At 42.0% G+C, this 26,516-nt stretch overlaps 1 protein-coding gene across 7 annotated transcripts in view; it reads right to left on the bottom strand.

The window, feature by feature from the left end:
* birc6 (baculoviral IAP repeat containing 6) overlaps positions 1-25,955 on the bottom strand; it is a 155,941-nt gene extending 129,986 nt beyond the window's left edge. For all 7 annotated transcript variants that reach the window (XM_078176190.1, XM_078176192.1, XM_078176195.1 and 4 more), the window contains exons 1-14: positions 25,528-25,955; positions 16,514-16,695; positions 14,569-14,706; positions 11,244-11,437; positions 10,598-10,709; positions 10,004-10,086; positions 9,697-9,922; positions 9,398-9,567; positions 5,506-5,564; positions 3,662-5,341; positions 1,850-1,999; positions 1,452-1,677; positions 627-787; positions 63-194 (exon numbers count right to left, since the gene is read on the bottom strand). In XM_078176190.1, the coding sequence (XP_078032316.1) occupies positions 63-194; positions 627-787; positions 1,452-1,677; positions 1,850-1,999; positions 3,662-5,341; positions 5,506-5,564; positions 9,398-9,567; positions 9,697-9,922; positions 10,004-10,086; positions 10,598-10,709; positions 11,244-11,437; positions 14,569-14,706; positions 16,514-16,695; positions 25,528-25,738 (3,724 nt within the window). In that variant the 5' untranslated portion in view covers positions 25,739-25,955. The remainder of the gene's footprint in view (positions 1-62; positions 195-626; positions 788-1,451; positions 1,678-1,849; positions 2,000-3,661; positions 5,342-5,505; positions 5,565-9,397; positions 9,568-9,696; positions 9,923-10,003; positions 10,087-10,597; positions 10,710-11,243; positions 11,438-14,568; positions 14,707-16,513; positions 16,696-25,527) is intronic.
* Positions 25,956-26,516: the final 561 nt, after the last annotated feature.

The following is a 26,516-nucleotide window of genomic DNA, read 5'->3' as shown; positions in this document are numbered from 1 at the left end:
GGACATAAATGCTATTTATTACCCTATTTCAATGACAAGGTAGTAGTCCTTGTATTCTTTACCTGATGTCTCTTCTATGTCCATGAACTGGATGTCCTCTGCAAAGTCATGCAGCAGAGGCTGGCCATTCCTTTCCCCGTTAGCATGAAGGACGTTGGAGAGGGGAAAGGAGATCTGTCTGTCCACCGCTGTTTCTGTTAAAGACATGAGAGGCAAGATTTAGACACAGGTAGAGGTTCCATTTTCAAAATGCCCCAATTCATTTTAGCTGACAGCAGAAAGACAAAAAGAACATCATGAAAGACCAAAGTTGGAAAAAATAAACTACCTTGATGAACAACCTTCCAACCTGGATGTATATCTGCAGTACTGTCTGCACATTTCTTTTACTAGGAGGAAAAAGGCATGACCGGTCTCTGATTAGCAGTAAGGTTTAGGCTAGAGGAGGTATGAGTTGTTAAGGTAAAAATGTCAGGGTGATCCAGTCAGAGGCAGAGTAAGGCAGACTAAAGCAGCTCACAGGCAGGTCATGCCTTCACCCTCCTAGAAAAACAGTATCACATAAAGTGCAGTGTACAGTCATTAAAAGCTTTCAGAAAGAATATGTCTATAATTAGCATCCTCACCGCTGACTTTGCCCAGCCCGGGTGCTTTGTTCTTCAGTAAAGTGACCTGGATCTGAGGAATGTTGACAATGTTGGCATTCAGGACAAACTTGAAGTCCACGTGTCCCACCATGCAGGCCTTGGGCAGCACCAGCTCAAACACATGCTCATCCCAGCTGGAGCTGCAAAGACAATAGAGGTCACCAACTGCATAGATGTTCAATTTAAGCACTGCAGATGACTCATGAGAGAAGGAGCCATCCAAATATTCATATAAGTTGTTAAGGCTAGTTATTCCAATGCTGACTTGCAAAGGGGATTTTATGTAAAATGGGACTCCCCCTCTACTAAACATCTCGGAGTTTGGATCCCAAAAACACTTCAAAAGTTTACTGACGACATATTATGCAGGATTGCCTGTTACTGTTTGTAAACATGCTTTCTAGAGAAACTGAAAGTAAAAGCCCAAAGATTCTGTCATTTGGTGTTTCACTTTGCTATATTTGCTCTTCAGTCATATTATTTTATTATACCAAACCTATATATCAGATCCAGATAAACTCATCAAACAGGATGAAGATCTCTTCAAAATACTTTTTGCTGGTTTCAAGAAAGCATCATGTAGAAATGGCTGCAGGCAAACCCTCCAGTAAATTAACTGTGGAGAAACTGCCCTTTACCTTCAAACAACAATGTCAATGTGTAGGAAATATGAGTCTACTTGGCGACATCAGTGTGCTTATAACCCATTACATGTGATACTGAAAGACCCTGTTCCTGTAGAAGTACTGTTGCAGATGTCAACCCACTCTTTTTGCCTGAAAATACCAATAAAGTTGAGGTTACCTATCACTTTGAAGCTTCCAGGTACGGGTGTGTTGGGCTGCATCTCCATGGTGCTGCTGGTGTAGGTGCTGTGGGTGGCGTCGTTGTTGCTGCTCTTGCTGCACCTCCACCCAGCACGGCGGCACTGTGGCTGAGAAGCGGGGGGTCAACGTCTCGAAGCGTGTCAGCTCCACAAGTGACATCAGGTTATCCGTAGTCAGCGGTTGGTCCACCAGGAGGTCCACTCCTGTACAAAGGCAAGTTGGGGACAATCGTTGGACATCAGATTAAAAATATCACAGATAGACCAAAGGATTCAACACTGACATGTGTCTGGTTTTCCCACTGACAGCATGTGGTCTGAAATGCCAAACCAGTATGAGGAATGGGTGACAAGGGGTGTTTTGTGTCAGTGTTACCTGTGATCCCGGGGCTAGAAGGGTTGGAGGAGGGCTTGGCCCCCTCAAGCAGCAGATCAGCCCCTTTAGAAAGGGGGCCATCAATAAACATGTCGCCATCGTCTATATCGTCACAAACACCTCCAATTTGAAGGAAATGAAGTTCTCCACCTTCAGAGGAGGGAAAAAAACAAAATGAGTGTCTACAAATTCTCTCACTTCCCATTCAACGCAAACCTCTGTTTATTCACAGAATATCAACTCATCTAACTGCAGGGGCATAACCACAAAAATACATACATACAGTGAGCTAAATAAACTGAGTCCCCATAAAGATAAGTTGAGAAAAACATGTATCCTTGTGTAACTTTCTAACAGAAGTAAAAGGTTGTTTTTTGGCATTACTTTTCACGTTTACTCTTACTTTGTACTCACTATTGGACAAACATCATTTCTAGAGATGCACCAATCGACCAGCTGTTGACTGGCCAGTGAGTCACGATCCTGCGCAAATTTATATGCATGTGCCACACAACAGTTCACGTCAAATGAACTGCAGCACAGACTGTAACTGACTATTGTGCTTACAGTCTGTGCTTACAGTCTATGGGTACCCACAAGTCTCCCCTTTACAGACATGTCCACTTTATGCCATTCCAATGTACTGTAGCTTTAGGCAAAAAACATGCAGGTTTTTACATGCAGTACTAATGTGCTACTTTTGCCTGTTGTATTTGAATATTTCTGCATACTAGGGTCCATAAACAGCCTCTGAATTACATAAATGTGGTCTGACTGGAAAGCTGAGACTCTTGTGGATTTAATGAGCCCAATTTCATTTATGTGTGCTGATGTCAGCCCCCACAGTAGCATTTCATAGTAGCAAGTATGTCACTGTATAAAATGACCTATTGTGACCTCTAGAATAAACACAGCCAGAAAATAATAATAAGGGGCATTCTCAGCTGTTTCCAGAACAGAACTGACCACAGTCCAATCACCAAAAAATGCAAATCCTACAGAAATCTCGAAATGACTCAAGTTTTTGATACCAAATCACTGCTTGGATTTTTCTATGGTGTTCCTCAAGGTCTTGGTGTGATATTTTTGAGTGATTTTTTACCATTTTACCATTACCATCTATCTATTCTGAAGTGGTAAAAAATAATGCTTAAATTTAGCACCAAATCTGTTTAACAAATGGTATCGAGCCAAAAGTTGCTGCAACAACTTATGAGACAAAATTCAGCATGTGAAAGGCCTTTTTCACAGCAGATATTTTGACTTGTTGCAGTAAAAAAGGCACAGGCTTTACCAATAACACTAATGATGGCTCAGTTCTATTCAAGTTTCAAAGTGAAAGTGACAGTGAGTAAGCATGCCCAATACCAGAAACCTCAGATCAAAGAAGCTAACTAGAATTCAAGCGTAAGCAATTTCAAAAACTCAAACTGAGTCAAAAAGGCCAATGGTCCTCATATACTTTCATTATGTTCTACGCCCTAATAAACTAAGTTAGAAAAGGTGCCTCACCAAAACACAATGTTTATTACAGATTTATGTCTGGAAAATCTTGGCACACAGTGCTAGGCTGCATCGCAAATTAATCTTAAGGTTCCCTGCTTTCAGATAATGTATACCACTTCCCTGTGGCATATACTGCTGACCTGCTATCTCCCCCTAAAGATCTCCAATCCCCACGAAAAAGACAAACAATAGGTCTATGGTAGGGAGAGGTAGAGAAGGGGGGATTAAAGCTAGCCCATCCATCCATCCCAGGTGTCAGCAGCACTACTGTCTGCAGGGAAACAGGTCCAGGAAGGAAACGCTCACCTTTGGTACAGGCACAAAGGCGGTCTGTCCCAGAGCAATAGGTAACTGAGACAAAGGGGTCTGTCTCTTCAGCTGACCCCTCCTTCTTAGGTGGTTCCACCTTGGCCAGGACCTCCAACGTGGACAGGTCCAGTATCATAATGTATCCGGCACGTGTGGTCACCACCAGGTGGCCCAGACCTGCCACCTCTAACCGCTTGCACTCTTTGTGGCTCAAGAAAGAGGTGGATGGGCTGGTGACAGTGGCGCTGCTGCTGGTTGTGGCTGCTCCACATGCAGTCCCAGTTCCAGAGCCAGCAGAGCCTGCTGGGCACATTCCAAACCCAGATGAGCCATTTTTTGACCCAGAGGGGAGAGCCTCCTCTGGAGCCTCTTCACTGTCATCCTCCCTGCTATCAAGCACATCTGGAGGAAGCAATATAAGAGACGTGATGGCATCACAAGGGTCCCAGATCTGCTGCACCTTGATAGGTTCCTCATCCAAGGTGACAATACGGGTGGAGTAGTTCAGCTTATAGAGTGCAAGATAGCCTCCACTTGCACCACTTGGAGACCTCTGCTGCTGCTGGTCTCCTGGGGGCAGAATGAGAGGTGTCTGAGGCGGTGATCCCCCTGAGTGGTGGCCTTCAACCCCATTGGCCACTGAGTGTAGGGGGTCTCCTTTACGCTGGCTGCAGAGGGCAGAGTGCAGGCGATTGAGATTGTTGAGAGCCTCCACTTGGTTTGTAGCGCTTAGAGATTCAGCGCCACACGGCTGTAAGCCGACCAGAAGGTGCACACCATCCCAGCAGGGCGTGATAGAGTCCACATAGAGATTCTCCTCTTCCAGCTGTTTGGGAAGCCTTAAGCACTGCACCAGTGCTCCAGGTCGAGGCGGGTTGGAGGCTGTCGCTGCAGCCAGTGTGCTCCATTTGTCCACGTGACCATCTAACCCTGCCAGATTAGTTGCTGCATCAGCAAACTGCTGAATGTAAGTGATGGGAGGATCCTGAAGAAGAAGCTGCTCATGTGTGTCGAACTCCATCTCTATAATCTGTGGCACAGTAAAGCCCTCCTCGTGGAGCCCCTTGCTCATTAAGTTGTTCATTTGAGCAAACACCTGCCCTGAGGACTTATCATCCACCTCTCTGATACTGTACAGCAGCAGCACGGGTATAGTCCTGCGCACAGCCGGCAGAGAAGAGGGACTTGGTGGTTGGGAACCTACTAGGTTAGAGAAGCCCTGCTCCTGGGCAGCAGTCTGGGGGTTGCAGGTCTCTATCTCCATGGGGCCCAAGTCCTGTAGAGGCCCAGGGTGAAAGGGCTCAGTGCCCTGAGTCCTAAGGGGACCATCTGTGGTCCTGAGGGCACTATCTGTGGTCCTGCGTGTTGTAGCTGGGGCTGTGGGTGGGGGTCCAGCCATCGGGGTGCTGGATGCTGAGCGGTAGCTGAGAAGGCCTCCAGCCAGCAGGCAGGGGAAAGGAATGTTGTGGTGGTCAGGGACCTTGTCCTTTGCTTTGGCCTGGCTGTGGGCCTTGGCTTGGTTTAGTGAGGTGTTGGCACCCAATTCCTCCAGGTCCTTGACTGTGTCCTCCAGCACACTGGCCACCACCTCCCACTGGAGCTTCTCTGGCTGCTGGAGCACACTCAGCGATGTCACCCCAAGGCTCACATCCATGCTCTCAAAATGGGACTGCTGGCCTAGAACAGAAGCAAGAGAAGAGGTCTGAGGTTTTTCCTGTCTAGAACCCAACACAAGTGACTGAAAACACCATTTCAATGAGGCCTAACATGGAGAGAAAAAGAGATGTGTTTTTAAACGTATCCACATGGCCCTTAGAAATGACACAGTGAAGTCTTCATACCTGTTACTGACTCTGAACGGGAATGCTCATCACTGTCTGAATCTTCCAACTGGTCGTCACTGGAAAAGAAGAAGTGGTTAAAAAAAAGCATGGCTTACATGCCGCTGAGTTATGCTATGTGTTGCCTTCTCTGCTGTACACCATGGTTCAAGTTTCCATAGCAACCTCAGCCTCAAGGATTTGTTGTTGTGTGGCACCTTGAGGTTGTTTGCATTATTTATGTGTTCATCTGGATTTCACTTTGAGGTACATAACAGTTTTAACCAAAAGTGGATCAGCAGATAACACTGCAGATAGAGCCACTTATAATATCATTATTGTGAGAAGTAATGTATGTGTGTGAATATACTTTATGTAAATATGTGGGTGTGCAGGCTCAGAATGGGCCTTTGGGGGTTGACTACGCACGACAGCATGTTTTGAATACTTAAAGTCTTTGAGTATATAGGTTTATTGTGGCTTATTCTACTGCCATAAGTCCATAAAATAAAAAAAAAACACTTTAATATCATCATGTATATACTGAAGGCTTTAATTACTATTTTATTATCATTATCATTATTTTGTTTTGAAAAGAAAGCAGTTATTGACTGATTTTGTGGGGCCAAGAAAATCCTCTAGAAATCAAAGCCTTCAGTATATATATATATATATATATATATACACAGTGCCCTCCAAAAGTATTGGAACAGTGAGGCCAATTCCTTTATTTTTGTTGTAGACTGAAAATATTTGGGTTTGACATCAAAAGATGAATATGGGACAAGAGATCAACATTTCAGCTTTCATTTCCAGGTATTTACATCTGGATCTGATACACAACTTAGAAGATAGCACCTTTTGTTTGAACCCACCCATTTTTCATGAGAGCAAAAGTATTGGAACATGTGACTGACAGGTGTGTTTTGTTGCCCAGGTGTCTCCCAATTACATTGATTATTCAAACAATAAATAGCACTGAATGTCTGAGCTCAGTTTCAGATTGGGTACGATAGGTTTTGCCTGTGCAGACTGCATTTAGAGGTGGAACCAACATGAAAACCAGAGAGCTGTCTATGGGTGAAAAAGAAGCAATTGTGAATCTGAGAGAAGATGGACAATCAATCAGAGCCATTGCACAAACATTGGCCATAGCCAGTACAACCATTTGGAATGTCCTGAAGAAGAAAGAAACCACTGGTGTACTAAGCAACAGACGTCAAACAGGTAGACCAAGGAAAACATCAGCAGTTGATGACAGAAACATTGTGAGAGCTGTAAAGAAAGACCCTAAAACAACTGTTAGTGACATCAGCAACAACCTCCAGAGGGCAGGAGTGAAGGTATCACGATCTACTGTTCGCAGAAGACTTTGTGAACAAAAGTACAGAGGCTACACCAGAAGATGCAAACCACTCATTAGCAAGAAGAATAGGAAGGGCAGGCTGGAATTTGCCAAAAGGTACAGAGATGAGCCTCAAAAATTCTGGGAAAAAGTTTTATGGACTGATGAGACAAAGATTAACTTTTTCCAAAGTGATGGAAAGGTGAAAGTTTGGAGAAAGAAAGGATCTGCTCATGATCCCAAACATACAAGCTCATCTGTGAAACACGGTGGAGGTAATGTCATGGCTTGGGCTTGCATGGCTTCTTCTGGGACGGGCTCTTTCATCCTCATTGATGATGTAACACATGATGGCAGCAGCAAAATGAACTCAGAAGTCTACAGAAACATTTTGTCTGCTAATTTAAAGAAAGATGCAACCAAACTGATTGGGAGATCCTTCATCATGCAGCAAGATAACGACCCAAAACACACTGCCAAAACAACAAAGGAGTTCATCAGGGGCAAGAAGTGGAAGGTTTTAGACTGGCCAAGTCAGTCTCCAGACTTAAACCCAATAGAGCATGCATTTTACCTGCTGAAAAGGAGACTGAAGGGAGTAACCCCCCAAAACAAACAACAACTGAAAGAGGCTGCGGTGAAAGGCTGGAAAAGCATCACAAAAGAAGAATGCAAAAGTTTGGTGATGTCAATGGGTCACAGGCTTGATGCAGTTACTGAAAGCAAAGGATTTGCAACTAAATATTAAGTCTCATTCACTTTAATCTATTTTAAGTTTATATTTTCCAATACTTTTGCTCACCTAAAAAATTTGTGTTCCATTACAAATAATGCTATCTTCTAAGTTGTGTATCAGATCCAGATGTAAATACCTGGAAATAAAAGCTGAAATGTTGATCTCTTGTCTCATATTCATCTTTTGATGTCAAACCCAAATGTTTTCAGTCGACAACAAAAGTAAACGAATTGGACTCACTGTTCCAATACTTTTGGAGGGCACTGTATATACACATGAGTGTGATAGCATTAAAATGCTTTTACAGGCATTTTATATAGTCCGGACAGTAGAATAAGCTACTATTAACCTGCAGAAAAATCAAGTCATGCAAAAAATGAGAAATAAAACAATAGCACATGAAACACAACATGAAACTGCCAGTCTTAAAAAAAATTGTGAAATAAAATTGGTCATACCACCCAGCACTTACCTATTATGCTTGAGTAACTCCAATTAACAAAACTGATAAAAAATAATAAGGTCCAGACATCTTCCAGTGTTGCCCTTTCACATGTGTAGCACACAACAACAGATTGTTGTGTGCTACACGTAAAATTACACAGCTTTACATCAAGCTTTTTGTTTTACTTGCCCAAACTTACTTGTCCAAAAAGGAAAATTTGGGCCTACTAAAAAATAAACAAAATCAAAAGGGCAATTATTATAATTTATCAATGTACAAATCATACAATTAACAGGTACCAATTACATGTCTGGGATGATTCTAACTTAAACATTGTTTTAGTGCCTGTTTTGTCTAGTACTTGGCCAGTTTGAGGTGGTCGCAGGAACATTTTAGGCCAAAAACAGGATGGTCGCTATTCATTTCATTCTGAGATCAGAGCTGCTACAAAATCAGAAACACAGTCTCTGACTGGTCAACAGAGTCAACCCAAGGCATCATACACAGGGATGGATAACAATAACTGCTTTCGACACAGAAAAATTGAAAAATATTAACAGAAGAAATTCAGTGTGAATTTATTTTCCAAAAACTCCAAAAAGACAAGCAGTTCAGGGCTGGATTACAAAGCCTCTGAAAGGAATATAATTGCACCAGAGCCCTGGTTTGAGCGGCACCACTATCAACCTTCATTACTTTACAGTTATGTACACGACATAACAGTAAAACGAAGGTGGACATAGCTGATCATGATGTCACCTTTTGGTTTGAGGAGAGAATTGCAGATTTGAGTAATTCTATGTTGGCTTTATTTTTCAGCCCCGGAGGTTGCTGCTTCATTGTGTACAACATTGAGGGACATTGACCCCAGAGTTAATTTCTATAGTGTCAAGTACATCAGGTTTTTCTCATCAGTCCTTTTCATGCTTTGTGATGAGACAGACCCGTGCATGCAGATCAGCTGGAAAATCTCCACTTCAGTGATTCAGTGTGCAGTTCAAATAACGTGACGTTAGATTTTTTTATTTGCCCGAGTGGACATTTGCATGAGGGATTCTGCTTGTCCCAACACAGACGTCTCCCATTAGCACTGACTTCAGTCAAAACAATGTAGCACAGTTGGCTCATCCAGCACCAGAAATGTGTAAAATAATGCAGCTGTGGATGGGAGGGGAGTTGACTGATAGAACTCTAAGACAGTGAATTTATTCTCCTGGTTCCATAGTTGTTTGATAAATTACTATTGATAAATTATTCTAAGGGGATTTGAATTGCTTTTTATATTCTCAATACTCATCATTTTTCCTGTGGCACTGGCTAAAACCTCTTTGGGGGTTGCCAAAAGGAAAAACCCTGGCAGGGGTATGCTTGTGTGTTTGTGTTTTACCTGTCTCCCTCTAGCTTGGGCAGGTCAGAGCAGGAGGATGACTCCTCGAGCCAGGCCAGAGTTGGTCTGCGAGACTCTGTCAGCGTCTGCTGGCTCTGTTCACCACCACACAGAATCAGCTGCCTCAGGATGGCCGGGTCGTACGGATTGATATCAAACTTTAAGTGCACCTGTTCAGCACACAATAACACACTCTTCAGTTTATGTTCAATAGTTTCATTTATTGTCACTAACATTTTTGAGAGTGAAATACAAGATTAATGATATAGTCAGATGTAGTCACACTTAGATGCTCTAACCTTCATCATTTTGGAGACATCCCAGATGCAGATCTTGCCCCTCTTGGTGGCAGCAGCCAGAAACTGCGGGCAGCTGCCAAAGCCGTAACAGGCGATCTTATCCGAACTGTCGGGGCTGTTGGGAAACTGGGCGGGGCTGGTGGCCAGTGTCACTGAGAGCGGCACGTTCTGTGTGTGCTCGCCCTTCACAAATGGACAATTGGGAGAATGTCGCTCGTGTTCAGACCTGGGTGAAGTGGAGAGATATTTGTCATCATTGATATGTTACAGAAGCAAAATCGATGCATAATTGTTAATCTCTACTCACCAGGGCTCATCTGTAGGTTCCCAACAGACCAGACACACACTACAGGTGAAACACATGGCTCTGTCATCCCCTGTTGAGGCAGGCTGTAGAAAGACAGGGAGAATCAATAGAGCTCACAAACACTTACACAGCTGCATTCCCCACTGTCCACATTTATTCTGGAGAATCCTGAGTTTGCACATTACTGCACTTTACTTAGTTTTGCTTATCTAGTTAAATGCTGAACTGCATTTTGATGTCTCATACTTGTTCTCTGTACAATGACAATAATGTTGAATCAAATCTAATCTTATGGTTAATGCTGATGGCAACATTAACATTTATTGTTCCTCTGCACAGACACTGATGACTCTGCAGAGCTTACTATAGCTTTAGGTGGTTGGCATGACACCAAAGCACATGGGTTTTAACTGAATAGCTGAATAATCTTACAATGACCTGAAACACCAACATGCTCTACTGTGCAGGCAAACAGCCCTTACTCTCATGCACTATTTTACTGCATGCAAATAGTGCATGAGAGTAAACAGACATATAAACAGAGTATATACCTATACAGACTAATGTGCTCCTCTGAGTTCACTCAGAACCTACCTGGTGGTAAAACCCTGCTTGAGCCATTGGATCAGGCTGAGCCCACCTGTACCCAGCATGTGGCCACGAAGTAAAAGTCTCCCTCCTGTTGGCCTCACTGTACATCAAAGATCTGTAGAGAACAACACATATCGGAAACATGATCAGAATTCTGTATGCTGGTGTGGAATCTGTCCAAGTTCCCGTTTTGTAGTGGACGATATGTGAATCTTTCTTGTGTATCAGAGATTACACATCCATGTAGCCCTCAATTTAAAGTCACCTATTACCCTAAACTAGACTTCTTTGTAGTATGTGAGGAACCTGGAAAACCTAGAAAGTCCCTGCGTTCAAAACGGGAACCCTCTTGCTGTGAAGCGACAGTGCTAACCACTACATCACCGTACCACCAATTATAATGAGTGTGCACAAATTAATAGATAATGCTCTCACACTGATAATTGTGACACATGAATGACTTATTTGTTACATCAGGCACAAGAATTAATAGATTGTATTGATAGGCTTGTGCACAACTTCTCATTGTTTACAATCAGTCACAATGAGACCTGAAGAGTACATTATGAAGTGGGTCTTGGGATGTTGAACTGTTTAAGTGTTTCATCCTTCAAAAAACAAATCATCATTTGTTCCCCTGCTTGCTCACCTATCTACAGAGCGCCCAGGGCCCACCCCAAGCTCTGGCCTGGCGCTTGACAAGAGGTAGGAGAGCCTGTCCATGATGGATGAGGCCACAGACAAGGCAGCTACGTTCTGGTTTATCTTCTTCAGCTCATTGACGATGGCGCTGGCCACCAGCTTCAGCACGTGGTGGGGAAGATGGAAGGTCACTGTCGCCCACTGAAGGAATGAGAGGGGAGCAAGAGATCACAGAAACAAGGAATATATTTAAGGACAGTGAAGGAAAAAACTGTTTCATAACTGTCCTTTGTGACATCTTTACTCGAAACATCACAGTGTTCCTAATACACGCGTCACCTAAGGATGATGTTAAAGCTATTGGTTTGTTAATTACTGTATTGTAAGGTGTTTCTGAAACACAATATTGTCTTATGTTTGAAGTTTTCACAGAACACTGTCCCAGTATCATAAAAAACACCCAGGCTACCGGTATGAGATGCAACATTGTTATCAATTTATCTGAAAGGAGAACCATGCTTTCCTACATAGCGCCCTTCCATGAGCACCACTGTCTTGCATATTTTTCTTATTGCTGAGACATCAAGCACAACCTCCGTGACTTAGACACTTTTAGACAGGTCCTTAACTGTGACCTAAAGGTGACCTTTCACCCTTTTCTAAACCTTTTATTTTTGCCATCTTGCTTAATCTGATGTATTCTGATCACTCAAGTGAATGAGGACTGCTTCACGTCAGCTTGGGAGGAGATGAGTGTCAGTAACCAATATGTTTCATGTGTTTTGTACAGAACAAGGCACAGCTAACCACTGACTAACCACTAAGTACAGTATCAATTCTCTGAAGACGTCTGACTTGCAGCACCTCTTTTACAGGTCAATTGTGAAGGAGTTTACATACCTTCCCCCATTTTGATTCTTAATATTAAAATTATTTAATAAATATGCTAATTCATAAACATTTGAGCGTTATTACATTAGTTTACACAGTCTATTATAGTGACTTTGATGAAGATTGAACCACATTTTATGGATGAATTATGCATAAATGTGGGTCATTCCAAAGGGTTCACTTTCTTTATCTTGGCACTGTTCTTGTATCACAAACTGACACAGACTTGGATGTTTATACCAACATACTCTGTCAAAGTGTCACCCATTTGCTGCAAGGACTTTCAACATCATAGACAGGCATACCTGTAGTACACTCTATTAAGTACAGCTGTTTTCAGAGGGTAATGTGAACACAGCTGTCTTCATTAGCAGGTTTGTTTTGTTTAGCCACAAGAGAATGCCCTTATACTGGTCAAACAGAGGCAGAGGATCCACAACAGGATTGACCAACCAGTCTCCTGCTCAATCTAGCTTTAGACGTGGTGGTCATAGTTTGTTATAACAACATCAGTTGAGATTGGCAGAGGAAGGCCAATAACACATTTATTTGATGAATTGTGTATTTGAGGTGGATAAGTTGAAAAGAAATGACAGAAATAAACTAAAATGCACTGGATGGCAACAGACTATATTGTCTGCTCCTGTTGTGGTGTCCATAATGTTTAAAAGTAGGTGTGCTTCTCCTTTTGACCAGAAATGTGGGCTTTTCTTTGGGCATGCATCTCTACACCAGCCTTGCAAACTGTTGGTTTGTGTACAATGCATCCATGACAACGCACAAAGCTGACCATACACAGGGCAAGATGCTGTGTGCCGCAAACTGTGGTAAAAAACCCAACTGAGATGCACCAGTGTTTCCGCTACATTCATTTAGCAGCGGCGGCTGCTAAACACGGCAATTATTGACGCTGCTGCTGCTCCTTCAAAACATTTATTTTTGCAAATGCACCAACACCACTCTGAGACACCTGTGCACAGCACAGCAGCCAGTGTAGTGAGGAGAGCAGCGGTGAGTGGAGGGGGGGGGGGTGAAGGCTCCTATTTAGCGTGCGGTGACAGACGGAGTAAAATGTCGGCAGTGTGGCAATATTGTACTCCATCAGTCACCGCATTTGCGACTAAAAATAGCTTTCTGCGGGCAAAATAAATCATTCAACACGCTGTGTGAGTACAGATTTCAACCAGCAGCAGAAACGAAACGGCGAATCCCGCCGGTTGTGGGTTGAACAGGGGTCACAGACACGAATACGTATTCCTGTCAAATACAGCGGCGCATGATAACGGCTTACTGGCGACAGAGAAATCCGGCTCCAGATGAATAACTTGTTGTCATGACTGCCCAGTAGTACCTGAACAGCCGAGCCGTGGCGGCACACAGTATGTGGCGTATCAGAGGAGAAACGAGCCATTCACATTTCTCTCTTTGTGGCAGGTAACGGCCCACAACCCTCACCACACTTTAGGGACAGTTCTTTACTTATGAAGGGACTGTTCTTTACTTGTCAGGGTAGGAGGGTGGCTGGTTGATTTTTATTTCATTTATTTATTTCATTTTGATCCCCCCTATGTTAATCACTCATTGATGCTGTTTTTGAAGTATGAATAAGTCAATAAGTAATTTATTCCATTGAAATATCATTGATGTATTATAGAAAAGTGATTTATCTTTTTATAAACGACAAAAGGCACATCTGCCTCATTTTTGTTGTGGTATCGTGATACTACTCAGAACCGTGATACTTTCACTGGTATCGTACCATGGGTCCCAATTTTGGTACCGTGACAACACTAATCTGGAGGGGGTTCATCTGCAAAAACTAATGAAAAACTAAAAGGGATGTCTCTCACCCCCTCCCCCCGCCACCCCCGCTGCTGAAAAAAATAGAGGAAACACTGTGTACGTTCCAAATGCACTGTATAAATGTCAAAGGAGTGCTCCTAAAACCTGAATAATACCTGCCTACCCCACATGTCTTAATCAGAAAAGACTACATTAGGAATAAGACCTAATTTGATATAACCAAGCGGAATATGCTGTTTACATGACTCCAATCAAATTCAGTATTTTGTCAAATTTGGAATAATAGTACAATTATAGTGCAATTATAACTCTGGTTAATGAGAGCTGCTCTTATTTGTCGCTGAGGGGGGCCAGAGAAACCAAAAGCACAAGAACAAGTATAACAAATTACTCTAAACAGCCCCACAGTGGGGAAGCATTTTTAGTTTTACTCGACCAGCTCCTCTCATATGATCTTTTTATTTGACATCTCATAAAGTGAAACATTAATTGTGACCTTCAGGTGTCACTAATACCCAAATGAAATATCTCTAATATATCACTATTGGACAGCTAATATGAGCACAAACAGCAGAACTCTATTCATACAGAATGCAACAGTAAAACAAAAGCACATTGTGAAAGGTTGTCAGACTAACCTTTGCCACTTTATGATTGGCTGCCGTCTCGTGTGAGGTATTCTTCAGGCCTTCTTTGAGCTGGGTGATAAAGAGTTCATAGCCTTCTGTGTTAGAAACATCAATCTTCTCCTGACAAGCTGACAGCATCTGCTGGGCCTGAAAAGACACAGAAACACACATATACCCATAAATATATTAGTTATAGTTAGAACTGCCTGAGTCAGGCATTGGTATTGCCTTCATAACAATGAATGGTTTCATGGGTCATAATGCTAGTTGATACATAATAATGTGACTTTAGTCACATTACTGTCTGCACATGCAGGTTTTACTGATATTTCTTACTAATTGCAATGTGTGTATCTCTGAGGTCAAACAAAAGTGTTCAAGGAAAGGTCCACTTTTGTCCCAGTCTGTCTAAAAAGCTGCCCATGTGAACATTGAAAAAAGTTTTGCCTACTGTAATTATTCCTCCTGTTCATACTGTCTATTAATAACCAATTAATAATTAACATGGTGACAGCTGCACTTGCAGACGCAGTGGAAAGTAGCTCCCATGAACTTTGCCAGATTTTGGTTTTTATTTGTCTTTTCACCTTTCTTACTGGAGCACGTATGGCCTATGACAGAGACACACTTCTCAACATCGGAAAAGCAAGCACAGAGACTGGATTAAGTGCAGTGGACCTTAAGACAATCACTACCCATGGTATCTTCCAACTACCCAGCCAGACCAGATGGACCAAGCACCACTGAAGGCAGTGTGACCCAGCTATGGAAAATCGAAGACTGTTGTGCCCACATCTTGGCAGAGACCTGGCTCCATCGTGGCATGTTGGAGTGACCTGTTGTACTTGACAGGCAGACAGGCAGAGCGCAGGACTCCAGTGAGACGGGGCGGACTCTATGTTTGCATTGGTGATGCTTGGTGCTCAAACGTACATAAAGTGTCATCTTAAAAATTAAGTGATGAAAGCACCGGAAATGTTGGTTGAAGTGAAAGCACTGGAGATACAGTTAATGTTTTAGGCTATATGTCACTATAGGTGTAAGAGCTGAAAGTATTAGTAGTAATGGCCCATTGAAGAGGAAAAATCAGTTTTGATGTCATTGTGCACTCTGGAAGCCGTTCAAATGTCAGTTGAAGTTAAAGTACTGACACCAGCTAAAGACCATAAGTTGGAGCAAGACATTAACACAGTTACATCTTCATTTGTTGTTAAATCAGTGGGATACTTAATGTTTGAATTATAACTTTGCCATTTGTAGCATCAACTTCATCTATCCAAATTTGGGGTATAGTGTGACATAAAACAACATGTTTTTATAGTGCTCTCTCTGGGGGCTGCTTTGAAATCTGCTGTTCTTCCCCATACCAGCGACGTCAGTTGAGCACAGAAGAGTCTCTATCTCTGGGTATCTGTGGGGGTGCTCTAGATACCTCCCAAAAAAAACTTCCTTCTTGTCTCGCATTGCAAACTAGCTGAATGTTTACATAAATGGCATCATATATTATGAGTACAGAGGATTACATACAGTGTATTTGTAAGCTATTGTCATTACCTGCATATATCTCTCTCTCTCTCTCTCTCTCTCTCTCTCTCTCTCTCTCTCTCTCTCTCTCTGAAAGAGGGAGCATGCAGTCATCACCTCATGTTGGATTGATTAATGACATACACGTCTACAACTTTGATTTGATTGACAAGGAAAATATTCTGAGCATTTCAGAGGTTCAAACTGACATTATCAATATATAGGCTGGGCTCTATTTCATTTAACTCAGAATGAGCAGTTAATTCCAACCAAGGGCTTACATTCTGATGGTAAAACAAAGGGCTTAGTGTAAACACATCAATCCTGGCTAAACACAACAACAGGTGTCAAATATCAGGTGACAACAAATATTTGTGCAAAAAGCTTCCTGGTGTCTCTCTGAACTGTAAAATATGCAGTCCTGTCTTACCTCTGTGACCGGCAGCTCCAGCTGAACCATGTCCTCAGGCTTGGCCACTGGAGGCTGGAGAGCTGTGTCCAGGAGCAGGATGCCGTTCAGGTCCTTCCTGCATCCCACTGCATAGTCGTCCACAAAAAGCACCTTGTCCACTGCAGGAAAGTACTGACACCTGACACGACCGCCGGGTTTAGCTGTGACAGAAACAGAGGACAGTAGACAGAGTCAGGAGGTTTGAAGGAGAAAGGCTGGCAGAGAGCCCCAAAGTTACTACCAGAAAAACACTGCATGTCAGTGACATTTATCTTTGGTGGAGTGTAATTTGAGATAATAATACAGGGAAACCTCAGTTATTCACCATGTTTGGTCTACCATCTTGTGCCAAACAAATCAAAGCCAAACAAGTCTGACTGGCCACCTTTACTCTGATAGCATCAGTTGCTAGATTGATCTCTTGATTTTTTGGCCTGTAACTCGTTAAGACGTCGGCACAGACATTTCCAGTTGCCTTCCTTTCAGCTCCACTAAATGTGTGCTGAAGTTGTGCTTAATTTATACTCTTATGTCAATTTTTCAAGTGTTGGTAGTGCTTTTGTGGTTAGTGTTGGACATTGGTGTCATGGGGCTTTCGGTTTCTCTCTTCTGGATGAGGAAATCAACTCACCAATCTGGAAACTCTCACCTCCTGCAACTCTGCTAGCTGGCCAGGTCGAGGTTTACAAATGTTAACATCAGTAAATATCGAGGATAAGATGGAGAAATTTACACCAGCTACAATCTGACTACATGGGCAAGCATCAATCTCTGCATCAATATCAACATGAAAGGTACAGTGGTAAGCATGGAGGAATCAAACAGTTGTTGTGATCCAGATCACATGGATCTTTCTGCATCCTGCTCTTCACTGTGCAAGAGTTGAATAATACATGGGACAACCTTCGTGCCTGCATCAGTTCCCAACAGGATATCAGAAACGGTACTTAAGTTTGTTTCACCAAACTTGGCTAAATACTGGAATAACAGACAGCATTTAACCAGGTGACTCTTCTATACACTGATTTGTGGTGAGAGAAGGGAGGGAGGTGGTGCTTTATGGTCAAAAAGGACAAGTGTAACAGTGGTAATGTGAAGTGCTGTCCCCTTCCTGCTCGCCCTGCACCACAAGGGAAATAAATACTCTGGATCACTGTTGTATGCCGTTTAGAGGCAGCTGCAGAGCGGCGCCACCTGTGGTTGGGAGGAGCAACTATGACATCTGTGATGGATTTAATTTGCAATCAACAGAAGCAACTGTACCCAAAACTACAGTCAAATCATTCCACAAGCAAAAACCATGGACCCGAGTCCTGCACCAGGTCGGGTACCCCCAAAAAGCTGTGCAACAGGGAAAAATATCTGTATAAATTCACAGGTAAAAATTAACTACAAGCAGGCAGACAGCGGGCGAGAACAAAAATCTATGTTTTATTTTTCAGAATAAAAAAATGAAAAGATGTGTAAAATGTTGACATCTAAACAGTATTATCAAGCTGCAATTCCTTTTATTTTGAAAGTCAATGACACAAGTTGAATCATAAATCCCGTCATCACATTTGTCACTAACATGGAGGACTCCAGTAATGACACTTTGCAGCCTGAGGATGAGGTGGCAGCCTGCATTGAGTTTAAGACACCCAAGGAGGACCTTTTGAGGTTTTATGGTGGTAGAAGTAGCATGCTAAAATGTTTCCTAACCTGGCAGTGATTGCTCAGAATGTTTTCGCCAACCCAGTAGAGCTGTGCGATATAACAACTATGTACGATATATTGATATACTTTCAAGCAAGATATAAATTTAGACAGCACCATTTATATCGATATAGGGTCAAGTTGCGTTACATATCGCATACCAGTGTGCATCTCTCCCCCCTCACACTCCCCGCACAGCTCTACCCCACCACTCACAAGTTCTCGAGCAACACTAAGAGAGACACAGAGCAGCTGCTCTGTTTAATCTGTCTGTTAATAAGTCTACAGTGCCACATCGGTGTATATGTTGCTACGCTAAATCAGTTTGTGAGATGAGTGAAATTACCGCAGCACACGTGCAATTCAGCGCTGTGCTGCTAGTTGTGTGGAAGGTGGATCATAGTGTGTTGCCGTTCTTCTTGGTAGTCGTAGTCTATTTTGTGACATGAAGACAGTGCCTGGATTCAGGCGACAGATGGGTTTAAAAAAATGTAGCAACAACACAGACATTTCATATACAAGACAAATATAACACGGACAGAGTGTCTCTCACTCCTTCCCTCCCTTGGCCTCTCTGCTGATGCTCTGTGCATAAAGATTAACAGCCTAAAGAAATGAAAAGACTTAAATATTTTCCAGCACTAGAGTCATTTGAAAGGCCATGGAAAATGACTTTTTTAAAACATGTAGCCCATCGCATAGAAAATACAGAGATATATATCGTGTATCACCAGTCAGCCTGGAAATACCAAGATATGAATTTATGTCCATATCGCCAAGCCCTACATCCCGTCATCGAACGCAGCCAGTGAAAGAGACTTTTCCTCCGCTGGATTTATTTAGAACAGAGAACCCAGCTTAATGTGAGTGACTTTAGCCTGTGTGTGTTTAATGACTGGTAACTGGTCTGATCTGAGCTTTATGAGTATGGGCAGGTGAGGGTTTTCAAAAATGGAACCGTGCAGGACTCTGCCATGGACCACCAGAACCATCGGAACGTGGAAAATTATAAAGCAGCAGTCTAAAATGTAAGAGAAAGCAAAAAAGAAATAAATGCAAAAGGTGACAGAGCTGATGGAATTGCATTTCACTGGAGTTGTACCGTGTATATGATTCCATGTGACGATTGATCAATGGACTGACTGATTGACTGAAGTGACTAAATAGACTGTCTAAGCTAATTAGTTCTGATAACAAACATCATTCAGATTCATTTCATTTTTCTAAGTTACACTCTAATTTTGTATTTTTTGTAATTGAAAAAGAGATATGCTGAAATAACCAGCAGTTCAAGCAGTTTTCACTACTTGCTGCTGCATTGCCTTGGAGTTTTCCATTATAAGTGTTTAGTAACTTCTTTATAATATGAGATATATGAACTTAGATTTTACTTCATTTATTTAACACGGAGGGCTCGGTGGGGACTAAGCACCTTCCACAGCAAGCGAACATGCTGTAAGTGGTCATTTTGACTTGACCAGCGGACTTCACAAAAAGCTGGCTGGCTGTTGAAGCAGGTGAAGTCTACGAGAGAGTAATCTGAAACAGGTGACGTGCTTTCTGTTCTAAAACCATGCTCCGACTATTTGACCAGCGGAACTGCAGGTGACACCATCAGCCGGCTTAAGTCGAGCTCAGACTGGCCAGTTCACACCGCTGCAACATTCTAAAACGGTTTCATCTCATCGCCAATCTTTGGTCTGAACTGGGTTTTAAACTACAAGTCATTAAGGTTTCTCCCTTTGGTTTGTCTATCTACTTAAAAGGTGGAGACTGACAGAAGGAGGGTCCTAATCATGTAAACACACAAACTGAAAGCTACTGTTTGAAAGTTTGACAACAACAAAGAAAAACACAGAAATCAGACAAACACACCCAGTACTGTCTCATCTGTGCTCTTGTGGTGTTACCACATGCCAGAAACAATATTAATCAATGAACATAGCATCTTTTCAAATGTACAAGTTTACTATCTTTTATTAATGTTCTATTGAAACGTTAGACATGACTGTAAGGTTCTTTCTTGCAGTGATTGAATTAGGGCTCTCCCTAAAAAACATAAAGGCTTTCAAGCAGCCAAGCTTGGAATATTCCCATTCAATAAAAGCTATGAATGAGTCACGTGTCTCTAAGCCCACATAACCTGTGGTTTTCATCTTAGTCTGCAAGTAAATGTGACTATTTCCACATGTCTAAGTTCAACAAAAACAAACTTATATCTAGTAAAGAGCAAGCTGACCAAACCAAAACTGCCCTTGCAGTGCCCACTCTGAAGAAGGTTTTCATGATCAGCTTTGAACCAAAAGCATTATAATCTAGGCTTGGGCAATATGATGAGATTATCATTCAACATGGTATTGGTTGATAATGGTCCTTTCGCGTCCACAATAACAGGGAGATATTAAAGTCCTCCTATAAATGTTTTGCTACATTATATTTAGTATTTCTCTTGCTTTCTCTAAGATTCACCACATTATTGTAACATAGCATATAATAGAAAATACAACACGATAGCATACGTCAGACACTGTACGTAAATTACCCATGTAGCCCTAACACCTGAAGGAAAGATGTCCACACTAGTTAGCAAATGAATGTAAATGCTCCTTTTTGGCAATTTTTTGGTTTTAAACTCAACTGAACACTCAACCAAAAAAGGAGAACAGTAAACATAAACAAGTCTGGACTAAAGATTCCAAGACCACAAATCTTGGCTCCCACCTAAAAACTCACCATCCAAAAGAGCAGCCAGACCGTAACTCCTACCACAGTGAGTAATGAACCTTCAATCATCGGGGCTTCCACAAAGGCAACAAAACATAAACGTGACAGTCAGTGGTGGCAAGACTGTATAAGGCAAGTTAAAAATGTTACTGAATAAAAATAACCTCACAAGTTAAGTAATATGATTTATTAATCTCAGCATGTCCTTGTGTAAAATAGTGCCTACTGCCTACACATTGTGGCCACCTTATAGCCTCTTATGGGTATTGTAGCATGTGTTCAAAGATATATCTGTGTGTGTCTCTCTCTTCGGCATATTTTTTAGACAACAATTTTATGTATCATTGTTCTTCTAAAAGTAATATCGTTAGTAGGTGCATTTCAATATTGCCCAACCCTAAATCTCATCTAATAATTTGTTAGAACCTCCTATGTTTAAATGTGACAATTACTGGTCAATGAACAGATGAAGCTAATATAAGAATGATTAATGGAGTAGATCTCTCCTTCTTGATATCCACAACAATTTCTTTTCACTTGGAGGCAACAGCTACAATGTGGGAATACATTTGTTTTACAAAGCTACACCAAAATGAATGTGACATGTTTGCTACATTACAGCTGCAGTAACTTATGCTTATATGTTTAGAAAAGGTTAAGTGTTTAGTGATAAAGTATAAGCACAGGTGCTAATGTCTGCATCTGCACCAACTATCACAGTTATGGTAGAATTGGTGCACTAATTATAAAAGTGCAACTTCAATATTACAATAAAATATGCTGGTATTGGTAGGCTGAGATAACCTTATAAATGATCGGTTTTCCAGGATCAGCAAAAAATTGAACTCTTGTGTAGAGAGCAAGTTGTCTTAGAAGAGGTAAACTGCACTTCAGGGACTCGAAACCCCCACATGTTCAGCCAAAAATACATACTGACAACATGACCTCTGTATCCTTGGTGGTAGCTATGGCCCTGGGAACCACAGAAACTGTCACACTGCCTATCACCATTAAGTAATTTTCAGTAAACTGTGAGTTTGTAAGAGAAACCATGTCTCCAATCATGCTTGCAAATGCTGTAAAGATTATCATCAAACAGAGGAAACATTACGTAAATCATCAAAATACACACTCAGTGTGGAGCCATCTTTACATTCAAGAAGCTGGTTTAAAGACACTCAGCTGGATTGAGGTCAGTGATAGAGGATATGTATACTAGGGTTATCCTTATGATACTGAAACGTATGACATCCAAATTAGTCAGCATCTTAACATCAGTACCAAGTCCTTGGTCAAGTCACACGAGTACAGAGTACAACACAACGAAAGCAAAACAATTGTAGTTTTGTGCTTATCCTAAAATTATCATATGGAGCAGGTTACACATACATAAATACACATAAAAACTGTCAGTGAAATTATAAATTTCTTGCTTTCTCTGTACGGCAATATTCAATTACTCGTTTCCACACTTTAGTGTCGTGGGACTGAGAGGTATACTGACTTACTGTATTAGTTGCAGCAGCAGTCACATTCATCTGACAGCAAACTTTCACTGTTTGACAGATTTCCATCTGTTGGGTTATTTTGGAACATGAACTTAGTGGGCGTAGCAGAAATGCAGTAAGGAGTAAACATGCCAAGAGGGCTTTGATGATAATGTTGGTGTTTCACAGGAAAAATGTATACCTTGTAAATAAAAAAATGGGAACAATTCAAACATTGTGTCAGGCTTTTTCTATCCTATCTTTGGTTTTATCATCCTCAGTGAAGCCCACAACAGTGGACCGTATAGAAAGCAATGTCACTGCTTGCCGCTATTTTTCCCAAAGCAAGTGTTGAAACAAATCTGGATATGGCATAACCATCCATCCAGAGATGGTCCAACTGGGCTAAACCACAATAGACAGACATCTGATCTTGACAGACACAACAACAGCCCTGACTTGAAAACCAGCAGCCTCCGCTGAAAACAAACTACGATTAAAGTAAACTGAAAGTAAATTTAAGATCCAACTGCTGAGTGAGTTTGCAAGCCCATTTGTTTAATATCTCCCTTTCACTTTCAAAAGGTATGTACAGTATCACTTTAATGTACACTATGAACATAAACAGCTTAATAGGAGCAATAATTTGTTGATATTAGCTATTTGTGGCATAATCCATCCAATTATCTGGGCTAGGGTTAGTCGCAGGGGGGTTGATCCCAACTGGCATTAAGCGAGAAGTGGGGTGTACCCTGGACTGGTTGCCTACAGGGCTACAACACACACACACACACACACACAGACAACCATTTATGTTCACATTCACATCTACTGGCAATTGCAAGAAACTGGGAGGCAGGTGGAAAACCCTGAGAAAAACGCATGCTGACATGGGAAAGCACACAAACTTCCACAGTGCTGCCCACATTTGCAGCATAAACTTTCCTATAAAACATGACAGCCTGAGTGGATGATGAAGGTGACTGTCAAGACTGTTTTTCCTACTTCCCCAAAAAGTCTTTTTTTTTTTTTTTAAGGTGAGGTGTTTAAGATTTAGGGGGATTTGGTGGCCTCTGGCTGTGATTTGCAAATCACAACCAGCTAGAACTTATAATCCTGGCTAGAATTTCCTCGATTGTTCAGGAGGTTTTTACCAGGAGCCAAATTATCCACAGAGGTCTCTCCCTCTCCAAAACAAAACAGACCTGGTGATTTAAATGAGTAAACACAATTGATAAAGCAGTTTCATGTTACAAATGAGTGTTTCTCTGATGCTGTTTGAAATGTCAGAGACGGGCAGCTTGCCTAAAATATGCTATTGTGTATTTAGCCCTTTTCTTTTATAACTTAATGTGTCCTCACCTTTTTCTGATCCGGACATTCAGGAGGTTTTTACCAGGAGCCAAATTATGCTTAGAGATCTCTTCCTCTCCTATACAAACTGACCCGGTAATTTAAATCAGTAAAAGCCCTGAATTAAGCAGCTTCACGTTACAAACCGGTGTAACTCCGGTACTGCTTGTTCCAGGTGGGCTTCTAACTACGTTGGCCAAAGCGAAAACGCAAATGGCCCTATCTGGAGCCAGTGTTTGGTTTCTCCATGCTGGGCTATTGTAGAAGCATGCTGATGCAACAAGGCCATCTCCATGAACGAGGACCTGTTCCCTATGTAGATATAAACAGCTCATTCTAGGGTGAGGAAAACACAGTAACTCTTATTTCCAGGTGATTATACACTAAAGAAAACATACTTATTATATTCCATTTTTGCCATTACATCCTCCTAAATCCTGCACACTGGACCTTTAAAGTCATTAAAACAATTATTAAATGGGCTGTAATCTATTAAACAATGGTAATTGAAAAATAACACAGTTTTGTAATTGGTAAGTATTTATGTAACTGACTGTGTGTGTAGTAATACTGTTTATAGTAAATGGCATTCTTAACAAAAACTTAAGTACTGGCTGAGGGTGCCATGGTCTACTCCCCCTTCCTCACTTGAAATCACAGTGAACGTTCTTTATGCTGACAGGTGTATATAAAGAACTGTTTTGCCTTTCTTTATGTTAAACTATTACTTTTGTTCACAGCTAAAAGTCAGAGTGAAAGCTCTTCCAGATATACTGACATCCATCAGCAGATTAAGACAGTTTATGATGTAAACAAATGCTGACAACAGACCACTGTATATAGGACACAAACCAGGTGTGTACATGTATTTCCGCAGAGGACAGTGATCGACGTTGTAGCTACCAGGTGAATGTTAAGCACTACCTGGGAAAGTAATTTCTAAGTCTTTGGGAACTTTGTATGCAATGTCCTAATTGATCATTGTGACTGGACGTTCCGTGCAGCAATGCAAGACCAAGAAGACAACTGTTATTGACTGAATTAGCTAAGTTAGCACAGCAAGCAAATATGGCCCCTTTTACTCTGCAGCATCAAGTCAGTTTACTTTCGGCATCACACCAATGCTTCCAAATGACTGACAGTACACACGACAGCCTGTAAAGTTAAGCAGCTAAAGTGCCGCTAGCTAGCTTGGTGGCTAACGTTATCACAGTATTTCATATTACCACACAGTTCTGCATTTAACTAGGTAATAGTAACTAAGGTGTGTTACTTTAGGTGCCCCATGTATAAACAGTAATTCGAAAGACATTTCGTGACTGACCACTGGAATGACAGAAATTGACAGAGAAGGTTGCCCGGCTAACTAGCGCTGTACTAAGTTAACCAGTTAGCTATTAGCTTGCATGGTGGATATGGCATGTTGATACTGTGGTAAACAGTAACAAACACTTGTGCTCAATAAGCACTAACTTAAATTCGACTACAAACAGATCAACACCCGAAGACGGTGCACAAGCAAACGCAGAACAGGCTGAACGAATCCTGTTTGCCAAATAATTTAACTAGCGTTAGGCCCCGGGACAACTGCTAGCAAGAGCTAACGTTAGCTAGCTGAGGTTAACTGTTAGAACTCAGCCCTTGTCGTGTTTGGTGTCTGTTGACAATCAGTGGTCGGTTTCCCAAAACTGAAACTGTTCGTGTCAGGGCTTGACAGAGGGCTCCACTGCTTACCGTGCAACGCTGAAGCCTGGAGAATGGCCCCCGAAGTGCCGTCAATTACTTTGATACTGCCGCGGCTGGTAACGGCCAAGATAGCGTTAAGGGCCGGGTGGTAGGAAAGGCTTCGCAGGCCCTCCTCGTCGCAACGCAGGCAACCGTCTCTCAGTACAATCCAGTCAGAAGAGGTGGACGAGCCGGAGCCCGGCGAGGCCGCGGCCGCCATCTTTCCTTATTTTTCCCTTCCCTTTCCTTCTGGGGTTTGTAAGGATCAGATGATACACGTAATGCTGCTAATTCTATAAGACTAACTCCGAACTATCACTCCTCTGCCACTGCTGACACCTTCTGCGGCTTCTTCTCCTCCGCCCGTTACCGCAGCAGTGGCTATTCACCATCAGCGCTGAGGAACTCCAGGCTGGGCTTTCTGTCAGTTACACGATAGGTAAACGGAGCTAGCGTATCTCTCTGCCACTTCCCGCGATAACTCCAAGTGCAAACGAGAACAACGGATGAATACATAATAAGTAGCCTACAGCAAAATACTAATAGTATTAATAATAGTAATAATAATAATAATAACAACAACAACAACAACAACGACTCAACAAACAACAAGCAGCCTGACAAAGGTTTAAATGTTTCCAGTTTAACTGTTCTTTCATAGGCCTTTGAGTACCAGTCAAATATTAGTAGTTGTAGTCAGCTACAGATGAAGCCCAGTGTTTTTTTTCCTGGATTGCATTTGTGGACAAACAAGCCTCGCGGGTCCAAGTCTAGGAGCTCAAAGTATCAGGGGGCTCTCTGGCCTTCGCTTGCAAAATGTCTCTCAAATTAACACTCACAGACAAGGAAGAGACTCAAAATGACCATTAAGAGACTTACAAAAACACACACATACACACACACACACACACACACACAAAGAGATGCATAGAAACTGTAAAGAAACACAAAATAGTCACAAAAACAGGCAGGACAACCACAAAGAGACACAAGTACAA

Source organism: Epinephelus lanceolatus, chromosome 17, assembly GCF_041903045.1.
Source record: "Epinephelus lanceolatus isolate andai-2023 chromosome 17, ASM4190304v1, whole genome shotgun sequence".
Classification (NCBI taxonomy): Eukaryota; Metazoa; Chordata; class Actinopteri; order Perciformes; family Serranidae; genus Epinephelus; species Epinephelus lanceolatus.
The sequence above is the reverse complement of the archived record's forward strand: the minus strand, read 5'-3'. Positions and strand labels throughout refer to the sequence as shown.